Below are 22,415 nucleotides of genomic sequence, written 5' to 3'. Positions count from 1 at the left end.
TATAATCTGACCTATCTATTACATATAGTTGTAGACTTAGTGGAAAATTAACTGATGAGAAGACAAAGGACACCATTTTCCTAGCAGAGGTGTATGAAAACCAAGCTTTAGAACTTCGAATCAGAAACAAGATAGTAACTGTGAGGATTGAAATGGGATCTTGCAATTGAATGCCAGTATAATTACAGAGTGTTTGAATGTTAAGATGTCTCCTCCTTGTGATCTGTCAGGATTGCCACCTGCAGATGAGGTTACCGGTCCCTGTTTATTGCACCGGTCCGTGCGCAGAAACGTTGAGGAATAAAGAGCTGCGAGGAGTTGCTATGGATCAGCACAGGCGTGTCAGTGCTCGCCCTGGCGGGCAGCTCCGGCACACCCCAGCGCTGCGGGGCCTCGGCTCGCTTCCCACCAGCGGGGCAGCGGCCGCCGTTCTCGGCCGCTGGCTCTCCCCAGGCCGTGCCTCAGGGCCGCACACGGCGGGGCCGTGAGGGAGCGGCCATGGCAGACCCGCGGGGATCGTCGGGAGCGCGGCCGGAGCCCGCCCCTGCCGGAGCCCGCCCTGCCGGCGTCGGTAACCGCCCTTGTCGGTAACCGGTGCACGCTCCCGTCGGCGCCCGCCGTGGCCCCCGCCATGAGCGGCGGGGCCATCGGCCCGAGCCCTTCGCCCGCTGAGGGCCGGCTCTCCCCCAGCCCCTCGGAGGGCTCGCCGCTCTCGCTCCCGTCCCGCTGCAGCTCCCCGGAGCGGGCGGAGCCTCCCGGAGCCTCCCGGAGCCCGCCGGGCCATAGGTAACCCCCGCGGCAGGGACCGGGCTCTGCCCTTGTACTCGCTTCCCTCCGCCGGAGACAGGAGATTATTTTACATAAATATAGCCTTGTTTGGAGATGAGCGCTTTAAGAGCTTTGTTCCTTTTTATTGTCTTGGAAAGTCTTCTCAGTGGACACATGAGTATTTTTATAGGCTACAGTCTTTCCTGCCTTAATTTAAAAGTGCTTGCAGACTGTAGGGTTGTTTTGCATAGTTTGTAGCTGGGTCCACAGTCAGTTTTGTATCGTAAGCGTTGCACAGCTCCTGCTCCGGTGGCTTAATCTTACTCCATTTTAATAATATGCAAACGTAAAATGCATTCTTTTTACTTGGGATCTCGCTGGCTTGACAGGAGAATCATTCCTCTTCCCTCTAAAATAGAAGGGGGAAGAGCAGGGAGAGCCGATCCTAATCTGGAAAACAGTTTCATGATGGAAACTTCACAGATTTGTGCATTTACTCGGGGTGAATGCAGCTAGCGAGGCTGAGCTGAGCTAAAAGTGCCGGTGAAGTAAAGGAAGGGCAGCAGAGCTTCACGGGGTGCAGATTTCCAGCAGGGTTCTCAAATTTCCATGGAGAGCAGTGAAGGAATATGGACCACACTGCACTTTACTTACAAGCATTTCTTGAAAAAGGTGCTAAAAGTCCGGGGAAAGAGTGTTCAAGTGCAGCCAGAAGCTTCTGAGTGAAGAAACCAGCCGGTTTATGGTCCCTTCTTCCGGTTTTTCTGTTAGCTCTCTCTATACTGTTCCCAATGAGCAATTTTATTCGTGCCCTTTGGAGTTTGTTCAAGCTGCAGCACGTCTTTGCAGCTTCAGAGGCTGTTGGGAACAGCTCCCAACTCGGGCCCGTCGCTGCAGTGTTGTCTGGCAGCACTGAGGTGCAGCTGAACACAGCCACTTGTAGGGCCTGAGCTGGCAGTCTGACTGTGAACAACGCCAATCACTTGTTTTTTAAAATTTTAAAAGTTTAGTAGTAATAAAATGGTTATAAAATAGTAATATAATTAGAGTAATAAAAATTTGAACAATTGAGATTAGGACAATACAAGACAATAAGAACAAAGAGTTACGGACAGCCTGGGTACCTTTTTCTGGGCAAAATAAGCCCGAAAAAGGACCCACATTAACAGAGGATTAACCCTTAAAAACAATAGCCTGTTGCATATTCATACCTCTCACACATGATTCTGTCTGGTCAGTGTCAACTCTTTCTTAATCCTGACAGCTCTTCAGGGCTGAGCAAGGCAGGAAGAAGTTCATTTCTTCTGATAATGGAGCAATAAATTCTTTTTCTCTAGAAGATTTGGGTGTCCTGTGGCTGCTAGCTCGGTGAGAGTCCTTTCTTTAAGAAAAGTATCTTATGTAGCATAGTTTCTATTTTGCCATTATGTTATAACCTAAAACTGTATTTACACACTAGTTAAGAAAATTAGTACAGCATAACTTTCTAACATAACACATATAATATTCATTTTAATATTTGCAAAAAGCCAATCATAAAATAGGCATTTTTCACATGACTAAACAGTGGGCTAAATATACCCTGTGCTGCTGGGTAGCACTGCTGCTGTGCTGCACCAAGTGCCTACCTTGTGTTCATATGGCAGCTTATGTCTGTAGCTACCAAGGTACCAGAATTATAATAATGAAAAACTATTTCTTATTCAGCTCCCCATGTATTCATGCACTCTGAATGTTGTTGCTGTTTCCTCTTAAAACAACACAAAAATTAGCTGGAAGCAGCTACTCAGTGTGGGAAATGCAATATTTGCAGAAAAGAAAGGGTAAAAGCAAGATCTTGTTAATGCTGTTAGGCATTTTCATGCTTTCGTTTGTGGGTCCAGTGTTATGTTTGATGTGTCACCTTAGTGAATATACAGCAACCGATAATCGCTGTTCACTGTTAATCAGACTTAGGTCTAATGCCAAATGTGTCTGGTGTGATTTAAGATACTTACAGCTAAATGTAAGTAAGCACTTGAGCATGGGTTATTTTAAGAAGTTTATTACTTTGATTATTTTGAAGAAGTTCATAACTGCTAGAATTTCAGAAAATGGTCCTGTGAAATTCAAGGTGTGTGAGGTTTAAAATGCATAGTTGATGTGCCAGGAGAGTGTGACTGGTGGCTGCAATGCACACCAAGGAAGGTGTTCTGGGTTCTGGTGCAATTGGAGAGCTTTAGACACAGTATTGGAGAAGTGTTTCTCCTAACAGGTCTTAATACTGAGCTTGTGTTTTCCTCTGTTTAAGTTTCATTTTGTGTTATTTCTTACTTGTCTGCAGTAAGTTTTTAATCTATTACTGTGAATAACTTTTTTTGAGAAGTTGACAGCCTGAAATTCATGAGTACTGATACAAGAAAAGACATAATAAATCTTATTTTTCCTAATTTATTTGTTCTCCTATTTGTACCTTTTCTACAGTTGGTTTAATTTGTCAGTCGTGTTCCACTAGGTGCCATAATGCAAATCACACAAAGCAAAAGAATGTATTGAGGAAATGTCCCTGCCCAAAATGTCAAGTCTGTACAAAGTTATGGGGTTTTTTCCTGTATGTGAATGTATCATACTTTTGTTCTTTAATGAACTTTCAGAGATTTATTTTCTTACAGAATGTGTTATTAGGCATTCTTAAGTGGCATCTCTTATTATATGTATGTGTTTAAGAGCTGCCTCTGTTAAATTTTTGGTCTTTATTAATGATGCAGCATAAAAGCCCTGGAGTGCAGCAGAATGACAGGGTTGTCCCTGTCAGTTCTGTTATTTTGCATTTCACACCGTAAAAGTGGGTTTGTCTGGGGAAATAAACCTGCTTCAGGTAGTTTCAGTCTGAATCAGTCACCCTGAGCTGACCAGCAAAATCCTGTTAGTGCAAACATACATGGGTAAAACAACAGGGAAGAGTAGGACACACTCTGTAACACTGACTTTGTCCCCAAATGCTTACTAGCACAGAAATGTACTCTGAAGATGAGTGGGACAGAAAATGTTGTGCAGTTGAGTGTTGGAGTACTGCTGTGTCATTAATATATTGTACTTTAGATTGATAAAATACAGATGCCTTACATTTACAAATTTTATTTCTGCAGCATTAGCCTAATATGCTTGTTGGATGCTTCTTGTGTAGCTTAGGTTCAGCAAACAGAATTCCTCACTGTAGTGGAATATGTATGTAGGTAGGTATTTCCAGAGCCTGTACATCCATAGGAAATAGTAAAGTCTAGTTTCATTGCTTTGTTCTCAAGAAATTCTGTGGTGTCGCAGTCGAGGCAGTCACAACACAAAGCAGAGACCACAAGCATCTCAGTTGGCAATATTTTATTAGTGAAAATGGCTGATCTTTTATACACTTTCCAATTGTTTACCCTTCTTCTACCTTAACTATTGGCCACAAGAAGTCAATAGCATATTATTGGTGAAAAGTTATAATGACTCCAGCTAACTTGCTAAAAATGCTTCATCCAGCTGCAGAATGCTCTTATCTTTCTTCTCTTAATCTCCTTGGTTACGGCCTTGGAGAAAGCTCCTTATCAGCTTCTTCTTCTTCTTCCTCTTCTCACTCCTTTAGCTAACAGGCCTGCTGCTAGCCCCTTCCACACTGTGGCAGATAGAAGCAATCTGTTAAAGAAATTTCTTTACCTGTTTTCAAATTTTGCTGACTTGGACCCTAATATATTGTGTTACTTATGAAATAGTACATGTATAGAATCTTATAAAAGATACTTGTGACCTGGGGCTGGGAATGCTGCGTTATTCATGAGTGACTTACATAAGGTGTCCTATTAAAAGTCTAATTGAACCTTGTATAATACCACCAAGTGTTGTATGCTGGCTGTATTTCTTAAGCACATTTCCTGTGAAAGTGTTTTAATGTGGAAGACTTCCTGGATTGAACGGATGGATTCATAATGAATGGACTCTTAATGCTGAGGTTGCTTGATACCATGAATCCACTGGTGTAAGAGTTGAACAAAGAAAATAACATTCTCTGCTTTTGCTTTGCTTGTGCTAAAGACCACTGGATACATGGAGCATCTTGTGACCACAGACAGGATGTTAATGTTAAATCTCTGTTTTTCCTCGGCTTCCATCTGTGAGAAGCAAAGTGACACTTTGATGTTATGGGTATTCTTTTAGTTTAGTTCCTAAAAGGTAATGTTTGAATCTGTTCCACAGTTTAGAGTTTAGCAAGAGAAATGTAGACTGTAAGGAGGGTGGTCAGAGGTGCATTATAAATGCCATTTATCCATTAAGGAGATTACTAAACAAGTAGAAAAATTATGTCATTGTTGTCACATTATGCCATGAAAGAAACGTACTTTTTCAAGACAGTAGCACTTTAACTTCTCAATCAAATACATTATAGATAATACTCTCTTCTGTTTCTTGTTTTTAATTCAGGAGGGCTGAACGCTCTGAAACAGCAGAGGAGAGAAAAGTGTCACCTTGGAAAGATAACCTGTCACCATGGGAAGAGTGGTTCATTGGCAAAGAGAAGGAGCTCCGTGCCCGCCTGCAGGCTCAGGCTGCAGAGGTGATGACATCCAGCTCTTCTGAGTCTGAGTCCAGCAGAAGAGAGCAGACACAGGATTTTCTTTTCCTTGGTTGTAGAAACACAAGTATTTTTTTTTCCCCTTTTGTTTTTTGCAGTGTTTTAGGCCTCCATAGTGTTTGTGTTTGTCAGTGCTGGTGTGAGTCATGTCATGTGCATTTTCTTTTGCTGCATGTTGTACTTCATTGAACTGGTGCTGTATAATATTTTGTTTATCCAGTTGTCAGGTAATGGTTCCATGTTAGAAGATGTAAACATTTATATAATTACTGCCTTAATTTTCATCATGGGTACATAGGCTTGCATGTAGTTTGTAGAAGAAAATGAGGTGTGTGCTGATTGTAAGAATGCCAAGCTACTCAGTTAGTTTTGAGGAACAATGTTACCCACTCAGCACCTAACTTTACAACTCTTTGGTGTCCTTTCCCAGGAAAGGGATCCCTGTTGCTGCATTTTTTTCCCTCATTCTATCTTTTTCCCCCTTGCAGATGAACAGTTCTTGAGAACCAGGGCTGGGACACAACTAAGTGAGAGCACCCTGTCTTTTCCTGATTACTCTGTTTGTAGTTGCAGTTGATTAAATGATACCGTTCTAGAAAATCAAATGGGAAGTATTGGGTAGTGATTAGAACAATCACATCAAAATTAGATAATTTCTCACTTCAGTTACTGAGTAACTATTTGACCTTGAATTTTTTCCTAGCCTTTCTGGGATTGTCTGTAAAGTTTTATGTTGGCTACCTCATGTTGTTTATAGAACACCTACCACTGTTGGTCAGCAGTACTCCAAAGGAGTTTGTTAAGCTTGAGGAATATGCTTTGATCTGTTAATCCACATGCACGAAACGTTTCATGACTTCCCATTTATATCCTGGATTGGCAATGGAAATGAAAGCTAGCAGATGTCTCTCAACTCAGTATTAAGAGCAGCCGTAGAATAAGCATTACTTAAGGCCATGTAGAAAACAGCCATATCATTTGTAAGATTTTGAAAACATTAGATGTTAAACTGCAGCAAGACAGTGTGATATAATCAACATTTTTGTAAGATGCCAGAAGAGAATTAAATGTGTGATGTTTATACCAAAAAATATTGCTCTGTTTGCATTATAAAAGTATTCTAAACTGGTATCCTGAGAAACAACAGTGAGGTTTCAGATCTTTTGCTGACATTAGTACAAAGTCTGCCCTGCATGTCAAAAAGGTGGATAAACATTTGGAGTGCAATTAGGTTGAGTCTTGTAAGGTGCTCAGAGTGCCATCAGCTGGGGTATTTTCAGGGTCCCAAGGATGAGGGAAGAATTGAGAATGTGACTCCATGTTCTTAGAAGGCTAATTTATTATTTTATGGTATTATATATGAAAGAATACTATACTGAAACTATACTAAAGAATACAGAGAGGATACTTACAGAAGGTTTAACAAGATACTAATGAAAAACCCGTGAACTCTTCCCAAGTCCCAACACTTGGTCATTAAGTAAAAACAATTCACATGTTGGATAAACAATCTCCAAACCACATTCCAAAGCAGCAAAACAGGAGAAGCAAATGAGATAATATTGTTTTCATTTTTCTCTGAGGCTTCTCGGCTTCCCAGGAGAAGAACTCCTGGTGAAGGAATTTTTCAGAAAATATGACAGTGACAATCAGCTTTTACAGCAACCAGATCCCTGCAATACAGGTGTCTTGGAACTCAAAAGACATGTTGTTTGGGGTAACTTTGCCTCAATACAGCAACAACTGTATTTTGAAATTGTGTCTCTATTGTGGGTGTTTGAGCTTTCTGTAAGCTTCTGTTGATGTCTTACTAAACTGAAATTCTATGTCATAAGAAAGGGGGCTGTCTCTGAAACTGACTGCAATGTAGGCACCATAAAAATCAATTTCATGGAAATAATTCCATCTGTCTGTGTTTGAAGGTATGAATTTTCATTGAAAATTAATGCTTTGTGTTAATGTTACTGTTGGAGAAGGTGGACATCTCAGTTGTCTCCTTAGTTATGTTTTGTCTTTATTAATTTCACTGGAGAGATACAAATGGTTGCATATATACTGTATGTCATATTAATATACTTGGAAAATTTCTTCTCTCAAATTAAAACTCCTGTTTGAAAATTTGCTAGAATCTACAATAATTTTGGCTTTAGTAAGCCTTAGGTTAAGCCCTAAAGTTCTAGTAGTTCTGGTACTAAAAATCACAGGTGAATAATATTTTGCTTTGCTTTTCATACCATCCACAGTGCAGAGCAGTACACATGCTAAATTTTAAATATTGTAAGAAAGTACTGCTGCAAATTAAGAGTCTACTGACTAAAAAGGCATTTCAATAAACTGAGGAATGATTTGATGCATTTAATTGCTTCCAAAGCCTAATAAAAATATGTATTTCCAGTTAATATCCTAAAAATTAGGGATTTTCATTAATTGTATTTCATAGTATTTCTGCGTTGACTGCCATTCCTCTTTTCCAGAATCTTAATGAAGAAAAATTACCAAAATCTAATGCTTACATTGTTTTCACTGCAGCACTACTGCCAGTATTGCTGTAAGTGGTCACCACAGCTTTGAAATATATACTCTTTTTCTAATTAGGAAGTGAATAAACAGCTTGAGGAAATGAAGCGAAATCAAGAATGGGAAAGAAGAAAAAGGATAGCTGAAGAGAAACACAAGGAATGGGTCCTAAAAAAGAGAGAAGAGGTAAATATTGCTTTGGCTGGAAATATTCTAGTGCATGCTATGCTTGAGTAAGCCTGTGTAAAATTTACTCAGTCTGTTTGGCCATCCATGTTTTCAGTTTGCTAAGTAAATGGCTGCTTTAATTGAAAATTATAAAAACATGCCAAAGCAGCTGAACATTTTTTCGAGAGTGATTTTTATTTTCTATAGGGTACAAAGGGATTTGTTTTCTGAGTAGTCACAAAGCTGACAGTGGGTGTGCATCTTGTGCAGTAGCCTTCTGCTGATGGTAGCTGGGGTTTTGGTCTTCAGTGCACCGAGACTTCCCAGGTTCAGTGCCCAAACATTTTTGGGTAAGTGTACATCTTGACTGTGTGCAATGTTTTGTACACCAGGTAGAGCCAGAAGGAGGATTTAGTTAAATATCACCAGGGGCAGGCAAGGAGTATTTACCAGAGGATATGGTTTAGGAGGGGAAGTTGAGGTATGGGGCCAGATGGAGGGAATTCTCAGTGGAGCACAGTTAGCAACTGGGAATTCCTTCAGTTGGTAATTAATTTCTGGGTGGGATCAAAAGGCTTTTAAGTTCTCTTGAAGGAGTGCCTGGGTCCAGGGTCAGAAACAGATTGGTGATCTCAGTGGGGCTGTGTGACAGCTGTGTCAAAGCAGGTGAGCACGTGCCCTGGGTGGCAGCAAAGGAAGTGTGGTATTTTTGGGGATTCCCTGTGGCAGGAAGGAAATGATGAATCTGACTCTATGTTTCTAGAAGGCAAAATTATCATTTCATGATCTATATTATATTAAAGAATGCTATACTAAAACTATACTGAGGAATAGAGAAAGGATACAGACAGAAGGCTACAAAGAATGATAATGAAAAACTTGTGTCTCCTTCTAGAGTCCTGACCCAGCTGGAGTGTGATTGGTCATTAAGTCAAAACAATCCACATGTTGGATAAACAATCTCCAACCACATTCCAAAGCAGCAAAACACAGGAGAAGCAAATAAGATAATTATTGTTTGCCTTTTTCTCTGAGGCTTCTCAGATTCCCAGGAGAAGAATTTTGGGCAAGGGGATTTTTCAGACAATATGCCAGTGACAGTGGGAGCCCTTGGGAGCCCAGGGTGTGTCCAGCCCTGGCAGTTCCTGTGTTCATAGTCCCATGGTCTGTAGCAATTCCAGCTGCTCACTGCATTGACTTCTGCTTCTGAGCAAAAGCAGATGAACATTCACCCAAAATATCACTACAGCACTAGCTGGGTTGGGTGGGCAGACCTCCTACATTTGTTTCCATGATTTTAGAACTCCTTCAGGTTCAGCCTAGAACCACTAGAATAACATATATTTGAATCTAACTTAATTAATCTTAGTCTTAATGCTGGTTGGGTAATTGGCAGAAACCCACTGCAGTACCTATCCTGCTCTATTAATTTCTTATGGTTTATATTACTAGTTAAAGTACACAGGAAAAAGTAGATTTATTATTCAGCACACACAATTCCATTTTCCTCTTCCAAAATGAAATTTAAATGAAAATTAAATTCTGTGTGTCTGTGACTATTCATTGGCTTGAAAGAGTTGGTCTGCCTCTTAAAATAGTTCAAGTTCAGAACCACAAGTTTTCCTTCTCTCTCCTCCTCACTACCCCTACCACCTCCTTCAGTTTCCATACATTTCTACTGATTTGGGTTTTCCTTGGAACTTCGTGGTTTTACTGGTTAACAACTTGTCTTCTCTTCTCAATGGGATTAGGAGGTCTTTTTTATGGTAGTTGCAGCAGCCCAGAGGACAGGAGAAAAAACATGCTTGTGTCTGGACTTCATCAAATTATGTTTTGGAAGCATAGGGTCATCCTTAGAGCAAGTGTTTAGAAAACAGTAAGCTGATTTTCATTTAAATCAGATGATTAATTGGTTAGTCTTTCCTATACACCACACTCAAATCAAGGATCAACTGAATTTAAAAGCTTAGCTGTCCATAGGATATGAACATTTGTGCTGTGTAGACTTCCCAATTCAAGTTTCTGCAAGATTATTTGTGGATTTGGATACAGACTGAAGAACAAATAGGTCAATTCAGTGACTAAGATTTTAAAGGTGCATCAAGATTTCAGCTGTAGTTGAGGTGTGAGTCAGGAGCACTGACAGTTGATATAATTCTCCTGGGGAGTGTGTACATATTTCCTATTTGGGAAACACTTCATTTCCTCATAGAAGTATCCAAAGATGCTTCCTGGGGCAAATCTTGCAGTACTTTTCACTGAAATTTGCATTAAGCACTGACCTTTTTCAAGCTGAGTTACTGATTCTGAGCCCTGTGTGCAGAGAGCAGAAAATGCTTTATTTGGAAGAGGCAGTGCTTTAGGGACCTGAGCTCTGTAATCCCCTCAAGTCTGTGTCCTTTCCCATTGCTCAGTACAGCAGTGATAAAGAAAGGAAAGCACAGTGAGCACACATCAAGCTTCTTCCTTCATCTTGAGCATCCAGCACCAGGAGACACTGCTGGAACAGTCATTGTGCTGGAAATGTGAGGGATGTTTGTATATGCATAAAACAATTCTGGTTTTCTGTATGTCAACCCAGTATCTCTGCATGGCAATTTTAGTTGTGATGTTAAATATAGTCCTTTAGGGTGAGCTTAGGAAGCAAAGCTTGAACACTATTTTTGTCCACTATTGGTGTTTTAATTATTTAATATAGATTAAAAATCATATGCTGTTACGGTTTTCTTATGCTTCTAATAATTTTACAGAAGCTATTTTTGAAAGTAAAGGAATCCTAGCTATTTAGTATTCTTCTGTGTAAATAGCTTTTGTGGTTCTTAAAGGTGGTAAATGAACTAGAAGTAATATTTTGAAATATGAGTCATCAAAGAACATTCTAAGCCATGAAATATGTTTATACAAATATTAGTTCATGGCAAATTTTTTCAGCTCACTAGGAATTAAAAGCTTTATAAAACAAATTTTTAGGCACTATCTTGGACCTAATAATGCCTTTACAATTTTCAGCAAGATACTAGATCCCTCCTGGACAAAAACAGTCTTACTTTGTCTCCCTCTTAAAGTTGAGCCGTTTGTGGGCAGACAGTAAATTGTCTGTTGACTTTTTAGCAAGTGTCAATTGAAATCTTTTAACTGTAAAATAATGCTTAGCATGCTTTTGATTCCCGAAGGAAAATGAACATAACATGATTTTTTATGTAACTAAAATGTTTATCTCTGAGTTACTGTTAGATTTATTGATAAAAATGAAGTGAATGTTGTTATAAATGCTGAGCAAGTAAGTTTGGTGTTCATTTCCTGTTTTATGTGAACTTCTGATGTGAAATCTCTTTCATTTCTCTCTTCAGCTGTGGGACTGAACACTTTAGTAAGGCACCTGTAATTGTGAAATTGCTGATTTAAAATCAAAGTATGAAAAGCTTTTGAGAAATGCATTGTGAATGCATAAAGTGTGGAGAGCCTGTAAACTGCCATGACAGTTTAATTCTTTATCATTGTCATCACAGTCAGAACCTCTTAGGAATTAATGCTGAATAAAATGTTAGGATTAAAGCTGAGGCCTGATGACAGCAGCTTTTTGATTGCATATTAAAAAAACAACGCTGGTGCAGTGCACTCTATCTTCTGCAATCTAATATAATATCTTTAAATCATATTTAATCCACCTTTACTGGCTCTGCAAAGCTGCTTCATTTTTACAATGTCAATAGAGCATGAAGTTAGAAAGATCTGGAGTATCCAATTCATATGTATACATGTGTACATATAAATATTTATATTATTGTTGTTGTGGGTTAGCCCCAGGAGGCAGCTGAGACCCCACCTTGCTGCCCCAGCTTTTCTTGCTGAGCAGGATGGTCTGAGGTTTCCCTTGGCTAGGTGGGTGTCAGTTCTGGCTGTGCACCCCCAGACTGTGCCCTGGTGCCATGGGGGGAGAGGCAGAAAAGATCTTGAAGCTTTGTAAGCACTGCTTACTGATAACCTGTCATCACAAACACTATTTTGTTCACAAATGCAAACATAGCACAGCAGGAGCTGCTATGAAGAAAATTAACTCCATCCAAACCAAAACCCACTACATGTGTTGTGCATGTGTTTGCAGCAGTGATGGAAATCCCCAAAGAGGAATACTTGCATTCCAAAATAACTGAATAATTCTGACATTCCTTTTGGTAACATCCCTGTATTTAGTCTTTGCATGTAATTCTTTATCCTGTAATAATGTGATACCTAGCTGGATCTTAAAGGTACAAAACTTATTACTCAGCATAAACAGAACAAGACAATTAAGGATAAAATCATCATATAGTCAACCTAGGACACTAGCAAAGTTGTAAGAGCACAAGTAGTGAAGTTAGAATTTTCATTGGAAAAATCAATTATTCAAATGCCAATCTAAAATTGACTGTAGCATTTCTAATACTTCATGCATGGTTGAATAGAGAGTAAGGCAACAATTTTTTATGGTTTTTTCCATAAAAGTAAATATTACCAAGCAGGTATTAAAAATGGAATTTGGATGTTCAACAGTTTTTATTATTCTTTTCTATGAGTCCTCTTTACTTACTGAAAAATACAATTTTTAATGGAAGTTAGGTACAGGATGGAAAAGTTCTGTTGGAATGTTTTTTCATTGAAGATTTGCATTAAGGAGTACATGAAAGCCTAGAACCAACCCAGTGTGCAGCAATGAATGACAGTGTTCTTGGAGCAGAATTCCCTTTTTGGTGTGCTGGTTCCTCCAGAAGAGACACCTAGATGCCAACTCTTACACCAAAGGCTTTTTGTTTAATGTGTGTTTTATCTCAGCATGGTTAATGCAGAGCACACATTGTTCCACAGCTTGAGCATGACTTTCAAGTTCAAAAGCTGGACTTGCTCATGCTCTCTCTCTTTCATGCAATGGGTTGATAATGATTTTGTGAGGAATGGCAGCACTCCCACAGAAGGGGTGTAGAATCCTGTCATGCCAGCCTGCAGCTTGGGGACACGTTAATTGCAATCTCCTCTGGCAGAAATGTGATGAAATCCAGATCTTCCCTGTCTAGGTTCATGTTCTTACAGCTGAACTGTTGTTGAGTCAAAGCTCTGGTTGCTAATGGAGAGCCTGATGATGTGACATGGTTTTTGCTGGCAGTTAGACTTGAAAGAGATGCTAAGATGTCCACTTGTTTAAGACTGGAACCTTTCAAGAAGTGTGTTTGTGAGGGAAGCTTCTAGTAGAAATGCTTTCCAGTCATGAGAACCAGCTGCATTTAAGAATGAAAATTTTCTGTTTACATACCTAAATCTGTCTTTACGAATCTAATTTTTTTTCTGAGTCTGGGCCTAATTTCTTAAGGATTTTTTTTTCCCCCCACATTGTGGGTCTTTTGCTCTCTGGACCTGAAAAGTCTTTACACAGAATTTTTCTGTGGTATCATGTATGATCAATGCCATGGTTATAATTTTAGGTTTTACCTGAATCTTAATTACCTTTAGATTTCTGTAAGTAGAATGAACTAATTTCTTATGGTGAGTGTTAGAATGAGTTTTAGACAGAGTTTTGGAAGAGGAATTCAGTGTGACAGGTGAATGAGTGCTCATGTATTTCAGCAGCAGTTATAGAATCCACATTCTTCTGAAGATCCCAAGAGTGTTCCAGGAATAAATACACTGAAACTTTGTGCTTGTCCCATACATGAGTCCCCACATGAACACATTTTGGGAGAAAGATGCAGTAATTCTCCAGTTCCCAGACTGCAGTGGGGTCTGCCCTGACTCTGGGAACTTGAGCAGTAAATTGGTATAAACCAGCTTGTCAAGAGCCATCTGCAGCTCAGACTGTTGCTGATCTGCTTTCTAGCCTCTTGTTGTTTTCACATGGAAATTCTAGAGAGATTAAGAAGTATTGGTGTGGGTTAGGCGTGGTCACTGAGTGATGTTATGGGGAAAAGTTGAAAAGATAATTACAGTTGTTTGAAGGACCCAGATTTCCAAGACTGCCAGAAGTGGTTGATGTTCACAATTATTATGAAGATAAACAAGTAAATTAGGATGTGTGTTCTGATGTTGGCCATGTGGGCTTTTCCTGTATTTTGCCATCAGTCAGCATTAACTGATGCTAGAATATGTAGCTAAGATGTCAGCAAACAGCTGTGAAGTAGAACACTTACCTGTGAAAAGAAGAATGTCACATTCTGCAGATCCTAAAATGGAAAGGATTGCCTTGAGAACTATGTTAAAAATATCAATCACATCATTAGTTTCTGGAAGTACTTCAGCTCAGTGACAGTCTACATAGAAAATGCAGAACAGAAAGCACCTCTGCACTTTACACATTCCAGCCTCTCAATTACTCACTGATGTGAAAATACGGAAATACATATTCTAGTAGTTTTCTTCTAGTTGATATAGTGCCTCTGTTTCAAAAGCAATTAGGGGTTTTTTCCCTGCATGGAAAGTTATTTACTATTTCTACCTTCTGTCAGGAAGGAAGTGGGACACTTCTTCAGATTTTAAAATCCTTTGAGCATTCACCACATCCATGTAGGTGTGATTTTTCTGGAGAAGTTAGTAGTTAGCATTGACTCAGTAAGACACAAGCTGTGGACAGTCACCGTGACAGCTTTGTGGGACAAATGATTTGTGTGGGCTGGGGGATTTCCAAGCACTCACCTGAGCCAGGCTTCAATGGGTTCTGAGAGCTGATGGAATCACAGCACAGAGCACTGAACCTTCAGCGTAGATTTGTATCCTTTCTCCTTGGTCATGTGCTTGGCCAGGGTGGAGGAGAACAAGCCTTTCTTGGATGTTTTACAATCAATACCTTAATTTAGGTCATACCCACAACCATATAGTAGTGTGTGTAAATTTACTGGGGGTTTAGTGAATAGGTTGTGACTGTTTTGAACACAAGATCAAAGAGAATTTTTAAAACCCAATCTGAACAACACCAAGCATACACAAGTAATTTCTTCCTTCTCATATACATGGAAAGAAAGGAAAAGGAGTGAAGAACATGGACATTAATATGCACAAGGACAGAATTTTTGATAGGCTTTTATAGTGAGGATGGGAAAAAAGCTGGGGACAGTCAGGGTGACAAGCTTGACATGGAACAGGTTACTAAAGCTGGGAATGTGATCTACAGTAACTTTATGAAGGAAAATCTGTTCTGATTGTGAGAGAAAGAGGAAACATTTCTGATTTGTCTGTAGAAAAATTTCTAGGCAGTGTCAAGTCTACAATTCTGCAGGGAGTCCCCATCTTAGGGATGTCTCAGTGGAAGTAAAACTCAGCAACAGTTGTGGCTTTAGTGTGTATGGCATGTTATTGTTTACATAGGACCTAATTGAACTTTGAGTCAGCCTAGAGAGCAGCTAAACTCATCTAAATACTGTGATTTAAGACACATAAGTAAAGAACTTCCCTGTCTTTCTTTTATAGTATTTAGAAAGATTTTGTCTTCTTTCTGCTTATAATGGTTTTCCATTATGGAACCGTTCCCCTAGGTGTGGAAGTAGCCCTTTTGTTATCAGTTTTCTCCTATGTTTATTTTCATGTCTTTTATATAATAGGACCCTTAGCTAAAGACTGTAGTTTTGGATGATTCTTAGTTTTGTGACTTTCATGTGTATCAGAGGTAAGTCAGCAAAAAACAAAATGTGCAAAACCTTTGTAAGCCACCTTCTCGCATAGTTTAACTCAGTGATTTCACAGATATCTCTCATCTACATTAATGCTTCTTATGTGTCCTGGACAGCCATTGTTCCTGCATTTAGGGAGTATTTAGTAATGAAGAGACAGAGAAGCAGCTCTGAATAAAAGGGATTGAGATGAATTGTAGGTGAAGAAGGAGGAAAAGCCTAGACAATTGGTTATTTGGTTTATTTTCAGGAAGGTGGTGTTTAAGTAATTTGCCAAAAATCCGTTGTTTTTTCTTTTCAGCATTTTAAAATATGGAAACGTTTGTTTCATGTTAGGAATGATCTTGTTTCCGTGCTTCATTAGCATAAAAACATGTCAGAATCTGAATTTCTTTTAGTTCCCACAATGAAATGTATTTTTTCATTAGTCTTGGTTGTAAATTGTTTTATCACGTGTACAGGCCTCACTGTTGGGAAGTCGTTTTAATAGGACCAACTGATTTATAATTCTGTGTAGTTTTACATTCCAGAATATGCATTGTAATTGGAATGTATTAACATTTTCCCTACACCACCAAAGAGATTAAGCTGATAATTGCTAGAATGTATTAGAAGTGGAATGGAAAAAACCCACCAAACAACAAAAAATCAAGGGGAAAATAGAGCTAGAACACAAATTGCAATTGTTCTGTGAAATTGTGTCCACAGAGAAGTCTTTGTTGTCACATAAGAGTATTTGACAAGAGTATGCCAGGCAGTACTACTGAAAATATCCTAATGATTTTAGGTGAAACAGCATCCCCCTTGGAGATGATGGTAAATAGAGCTGCTAAAGTCTGGCTTGCAAGAGGAGGTGGGTGGGGGGAAATCCCACAGTGCCCAGGGCAGCTGCTGATGTTACAGCTGTAGTGTTGCTCCTGCTGCTGGCAAACAGAAAAGGACATACTAACTCCAGTGATTCTGTGAGCTGGCAGAAATCAGGTAAGTGTGCTGCAGAGCAACATGAGCTGAGGATTTTATTCTCTGTGTGGCTTTATCGGGTTCCTGGTGGTTTTGGTGTGGGGGCACAAGCACTGGGCCAGCAAGTTTAGACCATCCTGTTCAGGCCAGTCTGGGAGTTGTGCTGGTCCCCAGTGCAGTATTATGGCTTCTGCTTCATTATGCATAACTGGAGTTTCCATAACTGCAGGAAACCTGGGAAAAAGGTGGGGGAGGGACAGGGAGAGCTCGAGATTTCTGCCTTTTTGTTCTTTTAATGGGAAAATTGTAATATATAATGGTAAAATGGGAATTTCTGGTTTTCTTGTGAACGTCTTTTTCCCATATTGCATTTATTTATTATGGTTTGCAGCTGTAGTTCTAGGCATTTATATCCACACTGCCAACTGTAATAATTCTGAGTCAGGATGACTTTCTGCTAAGTTACCCATCTCCTTCGTTCAAGAGGAGTGTGCAGGGAAGTGTAAAAGTAGATTTCTTAAAAGAAAAACAACAGCTCTTTTCTATTAAGAGGAAACTGGTCTTTAGCCTTGTGCCTGTCTTCCAAGTCATGTGCACAGCTTATCTGGTAGATTTTTGTTTCTGCACGTGGATGCAGTTGCTTCAGAGCTGAGTTAAGCAGAAAGAAAATCAATCAGTAGATTCCAGACACTTCATAAAGGTTACAAGAAACAGAAATGAGAGCTATTGTCACTATTTAAGTGAAAATACCTCCCTGTCCAGATCAGGCAAAGGCCAATGGGTGCGTGGTTGTTTGCTTAGAGAAAGCTCCTCAGAACACTGTTGTTGGATGCACACACACTGCAAAGATGCAGAAGTGAATGACACCACTGGTGTGTTCTGTCTTCCAAGTCATACAGGCAGCAATTTCACTTCACCCTCAAGTTACCATTTTGCTTACCCTAGAATGTGTTTTCTCATTTTCCATTTCATAATTGGAGCAGGAGGAATGTGTGGATTGATTTATTGAAGTAGTCTCTATGTGGATAAACTAAAGGGTATAAAATACTTAGAGAATACCACAAAACATGAACTGTATTTTTATGTGAACTTTTTTTACTGTTTAATTCATGCTGAAGTATGCTGAACAATCTGCATATCTCAATAGAAGGGGGAAGTTTACCTGACTTGCATTTGGAACTGTAGTTTGCTCTAGATTCACTGACAGGTAAAGCTAACACACCATTTTTGAGAATTGCAACATGTATTTCATTCCCAGAAATATTGAGATGCGTCTAAAGTGTCTAAAAAAATCTCAGAATAAATAAAACAGAGCAGTAAATCTGAGGAGATCAGAAAGTAAATTTTTTATAGTATTTTTTTGACAAGTTTCTATGTCTATCATACCTGGAATATAGCAGTGGATTGGTTCTTACTTCAAAGATCTTACAGTATCACATATTTTTTAATGTTTATGATAATTTTCTTTGTAAATGTGTAATAAAATTTACTGTATTCCTCAAAAGAATCACTCACGGAAATATACTAAAAAAATGTCTGTTCCATTTCTTTGATATGTTTCACATAGGAAAGAAGAGAAAGGAAACGAAAGCTGAGCAAAGAAATGGCAGAAAAGGCCACAAGGGAACTGGAAAAAATGCAGCTAAAAGAAAAGGCTGACATAAAGTATAAAGAATGGTTAGAGAAGAAGAGAGCTGAAGAGGCAGAAAAGATGAAGAAAGAGAAGGTGTTAATGAACTCACAATTTATTTGGATGGAGTTACTTAATCTGCAATTTATTGCAGATTCAGATTTGATATATTCAAATCTTACATTGAATATATGGACATCAAATGGCAGTGTTGTACATGAAGAAAAATCTTTCAAGAGTTACCATGTTAGTGCATTAAAGGCACTGTGGTATGGTCAGCAAAGTAAGATGCATATTAATGCATTTTTGCTAATAGCCTTTGGTTTTTTTCATTGGGAAACACTAGATTAACATGGAAATTGGGGGTTGGGGTTTTTCTCAGTCTTAAACCAAAAAAGTGCATCTTTTCCATTGTTAGGAGAAGGTGCTTGTATTTGAAGAAATACTTGAATTGTATTCAGCAGTCTGGAAATCTGCAGAATACTATTTACTATTTTGTGTATGTTGTACAGGGCTTTGTCTAGTAGTACCTTTTCTTTTTTTATTTCTAGGAAAAAGAAAAAGAACGGATGGCTGAGCTACAGGAGAAGAGAACAAGATCAGAGAAAATCTTTAAGGAATGGCTGCAAAATGCTCGAAATAAACCACAGCCTGCTTTAAATGGTTTCCCAAATGGGAGGTCTACAGGTTTGTATGTACAGTACACAAATAGGAAGTGACTTGGGCTTGTGGTTCCTTCCTTCTTCTATTTTAGTGTAAAATGAAGGCTGTTTAAGACACTCATCTAATACTATCTAATTAAGACACTCATCTAATATTTGTCACATAGGAATGGTTACTTTAACTATGCTATAAATCAGGGAAACAGGTTGAGACCTTTTGTGTATTTTTCTTAGCCTTTATTTTTTGTTATTTGGGAGGAAAATGACATTATTTGAGATAATTATGTGGTGTACCAAAGGATGATTTTACCTGATTTTTCTTACCAGGCATAGGAATCACTAGAGCAAAGTCTTGGGTCCTGTGAAGCAAATTAGTTGTGTTATTGTCAAGTTAGTTTTGTGTTACAGAAAGTGTGTGTCAGCACACCTGAATCCACCTTAGAAAAGAGGTGAGGTTTTGAGATCCAAGAACTATTAGAAGCTGACAGAAGTCCTGTCTGAAAAAGGAGACGGGCACCAACCTGTGTTCTGAGCTAAAATTTTGTTTTTCACCTGCATTGCACCTCCTTGGCTTCTGTAATCGTGTTCCATTTTTGTTTGAAAACATCTTATTTTTCTGTGCAACTGAAATAATTGCTTCTATTTGACTTTGCAACAGAAATAGTTTTGAGACCAAAATTCTGATTTTTGAATGTTCAAGAGACAGGTATAAAGCAGCTGAACAGCCTTTACTCTTCTGCTTACATTTATTTTTAAATAGTGATATACCTTGCCTTCCTGTTTTGGTTGGACCTGCATTACAGACTGACAGCTGCAATCATTTATTTCAGTCATTTTTGAAGAATATTTGTCTACTCACTCGTGTGATTCAGTGTAATGTGTTACAAACTTTGAACTATATCCTTCCATCACGTGGTTGGGTAAAACAAAGTAGCCAATTTGTAGACATTTACAGTTCTTAAGAACACAAAGGACTGAGCATTCAACCTGCTTATTATTTAAGTAGAAGTGAAGAATATACCAGTTACTGTTTAAAAAGCAAAAAGATGGACTGGTTATCATTTTGAGTCACTTTAATTATGTGATGTGACTGTGCTTTCTCTGAAGATGTTGTTGTGTTGTATAATTATTGTAACTGCTTGTATTGGCAAGCTTGTGGTGTAAATATTCCTTCTAAATTATGTGTATTTTCTAAATATTCTAGGAAGTGCTGATAGAAATCTGTATCCAGCTCCAGCATATTGTAACCCCATTCCTTGGAAGCCAGTACATGTGTCTCCCCCAAAGGAAGACACAGTTCTCAGCAGGAAGAGGAGTCAGAGACCTGCATCTTGTCAGCCATGTGCAGCTTTACCAGTGGTGATTTCTAAGCCCAGGAGTAACCCTTGTAGTGGATCCCTGTGCAGAAAGAAGCTATAGATGGAAGAAAAAATGTTCTTACAACCTTGACCAAATGGGGCCATAAATGTGAAATTCTGTGTAGTTATATGTCCAGTGCAGTTTGCTTTGTGCCTGCCTTCCCCCCCCCCCCCCCTTTTTTTTTTCCTCCCCTTTTTTTGGAGCAGGTTTTGTGTTTACTGCTAGTTGACCAATCAGGCTTTTAATGCTTTTTCTATATTGCATTTTAGTTTAAGAAAAAGGAAAAGATTAATTGTAATGGGACTGTGGGACTGTACCTCAATGCCAATAAAATGCACAGGGTTGTTTCTTCTTTTCCTCTCTTGTTGTTGAAGGAGTTCTTTTGTAGATCTAATTATTCTTTTGGGCAACAGTATTGACTAGGTTATTTTAAAGATAAATTTAATTTGTAACAAATTGTTTTAATTGTAACAAATTTTAAAACAGTTCTTGGCTAAATGCGGAAGGAATTGGCCTGCCTCAGTTCCAGGGTTATCATGTCACTGGGATTACAGAGATCTAGTGGGATGGCTGGAGTGCTGCAAGGAATGGCTGCAGGCTCTTGAGGAAGCACGGGCTCTTTGCTGGCCCTGATATGCACAAACCAGGGAGAGCTGCTCAGGGGTGTGAAGTTTGGGGCTAGTGATGACATGCCTCAATCTGTGAGATTTGGTCAGGTGCACCTGAGAATGCTGAGGAAGTGGCACATGTCACTGTAAGGATGCTCTCAATTATCTTTGAGAGGTCTGATGATAAGGGGAGGTTGCTGAGAGCTAGAAGGAAGTGAATGTCAGGCCAGCCTTCAGGAGGGGTGTGGATGCAGAGCTGCAGGCCAGCACAGCCTCACATCAGTCACCTGGACAGCTGATGATGGATGTGGTGAGTGCAGCCAGCAGCCTCCTGGGCTGCAGAGGAAGAGCCTGTCCCTTGTGCCATAACTATGTGAGACCACACTGGAGTGCTGGGCCCATTCCTGGGCAGCAATGTGCCAGGAAAAGAGTGACACTGATGTTCTGGAGCAAGCTCAGTGAAGAGCCGCAAAGATGATTAAAGGATTGCAGCATCTGACAAGAATGCATCTCTTTCAGAAGCTGAGAGAGCTGTGACAGTTCAGCATGAAGGAGAGAAACTTCACTAATGTCTGAGCAATGTCTGTAAATACCTGGTGGCTGGAGAGAGAGAGCAGACCCTCCTCACTAGTGCCCAGGGAGTGGAAATCAAAGTACAGGAAATTCCATTTAAACAGAGGGCAAAAATGTTAAGAGGAAGAGTCATCGAATGCTGGAACAAATTGCCCAGGGATGTTGTGGAGTTTCCATTCTTGGATATACTCAAAACTTGACTGGACATAGCCCTGAGAAACCACCTCCAGTTGGCCCTCTTTTGAACAACACAGTTGGACTAGATAATTTCTAGAGGTCCATTCCAGTCTCAACAATTCTGTTATTAATGGTGAAAAAAGCAGAAATAAAGAAGACTTATTTTTCCTGTTGTAGTTGTATCACTGTGAGAAATACCTTGTTATCCTTAGAAAGTTAGAATATTAAAAAGTATATTGCACATTATAAAATTTATGTGGTAAGAAAACACACCAAGTCACATTCTGGAATTTCTATTGATTCTAGTTCTAGGCTTAATATAATATTTTAATTTCTTCAGAGCAAATTGTAAAAAATATTAAACTATCTCATATCAAGTTTATACCTAATACATTACTTGTACCATGACTTTGAGTGAATCAGTTTATACAATATGCCTGTCTGTTCTTTCTAAATAGTGGCAAATGCTAACAAGACTGCAACACCTTACAGTTGGATTTAAGAGATTATTTGGTTTGTGTTTGCATTTAGACTTTCACAAAGTCTTAATTTTACTGTGTGCATTTAGGAGAAGTCTGGTGTCTGTATAACACATGGAACATCAAACTGTGTTTCTGGTAAGTAGCAGCACACAGAAGGCTGCACATTATCTTCAGGATGTAGAACTCTGTGTCCATCTTTGTCTGTAATTCTGTTCTTGTAGGCACAGTTTGTGGGAGTGGGGCTGTGGCTGATCCCCAGTTGTCTCCCGCTGTGCAGGACAGGTGAATG

General features: G+C 39.3%; 1 protein-coding gene across 2 annotated transcripts; it reads left to right on the top strand.

Annotated features, from left to right (window-relative positions):
* The first annotated feature begins 611 nt into the window (after positions 1-611).
* Positions 612-21,826, top strand: CCDC34 (coiled-coil domain containing 34). 2 transcript variants are annotated; one of them, XM_063160533.1, is made up of 6 exons: positions 612-786; positions 5,209-5,341; positions 7,955-8,062; positions 18,203-18,361; positions 18,817-18,952; positions 20,132-21,826. In XM_063160533.1, exons 1-6 carry the CDS (start codon positions 632-634, stop codon positions 20,344-20,346), a joined length of 906 nt encoding a protein of 301 aa, XP_063016603.1. In that variant the 5' UTR covers positions 612-631; the 3' UTR covers positions 20,347-21,826. The 2 variants fall into 2 exon arrangements, with proteins under 2 accessions (XP_063016603.1, XP_063016604.1); XM_063160534.1 differs by lacking the exon at positions 18,203-18,361.
* The last annotated feature ends 589 nt before the right edge of the window (positions 21,827-22,415 follow it).

The sequence above is a fragment of the Melospiza melodia genome, chromosome 6, assembly GCF_035770615.1.
Source record: "Melospiza melodia melodia isolate bMelMel2 chromosome 6, bMelMel2.pri, whole genome shotgun sequence".
Lineage (NCBI taxonomy): Eukaryota > Metazoa > Chordata > Aves > Passeriformes > Passerellidae > Melospiza > Melospiza melodia.
The sequence above is the reverse complement of the archived record's forward strand: the minus strand, read 5'-3'. Positions and strand labels throughout refer to the sequence as shown.

What these genes read in the sequence shown, in the direction of transcription:
- CCDC34 (XM_063160533.1), top strand. Translation starts at nt 632, where the DNA reads ATGAGCGGCGGGGCCATCGGCCCGAGCCCTTCGCCCGCTGAGGGCCGG. An exon ending in TCCTAAAAAAGAGAGAAGAG is followed by an intron (nt 8,063 to 18,202) that starts GTAAATATTGCT and finishes TGTTTCACATAG; the next exon opens with GAAAGAAGAGAAAGGAAACG. An exon ending in CCCAAATGGGAGGTCTACAG is followed by an intron (nt 18,953 to 20,131) that starts GTTTGTATGTAC and finishes TAAATATTCTAG; the next exon opens with GAAGTGCTGATAGAAATCTG.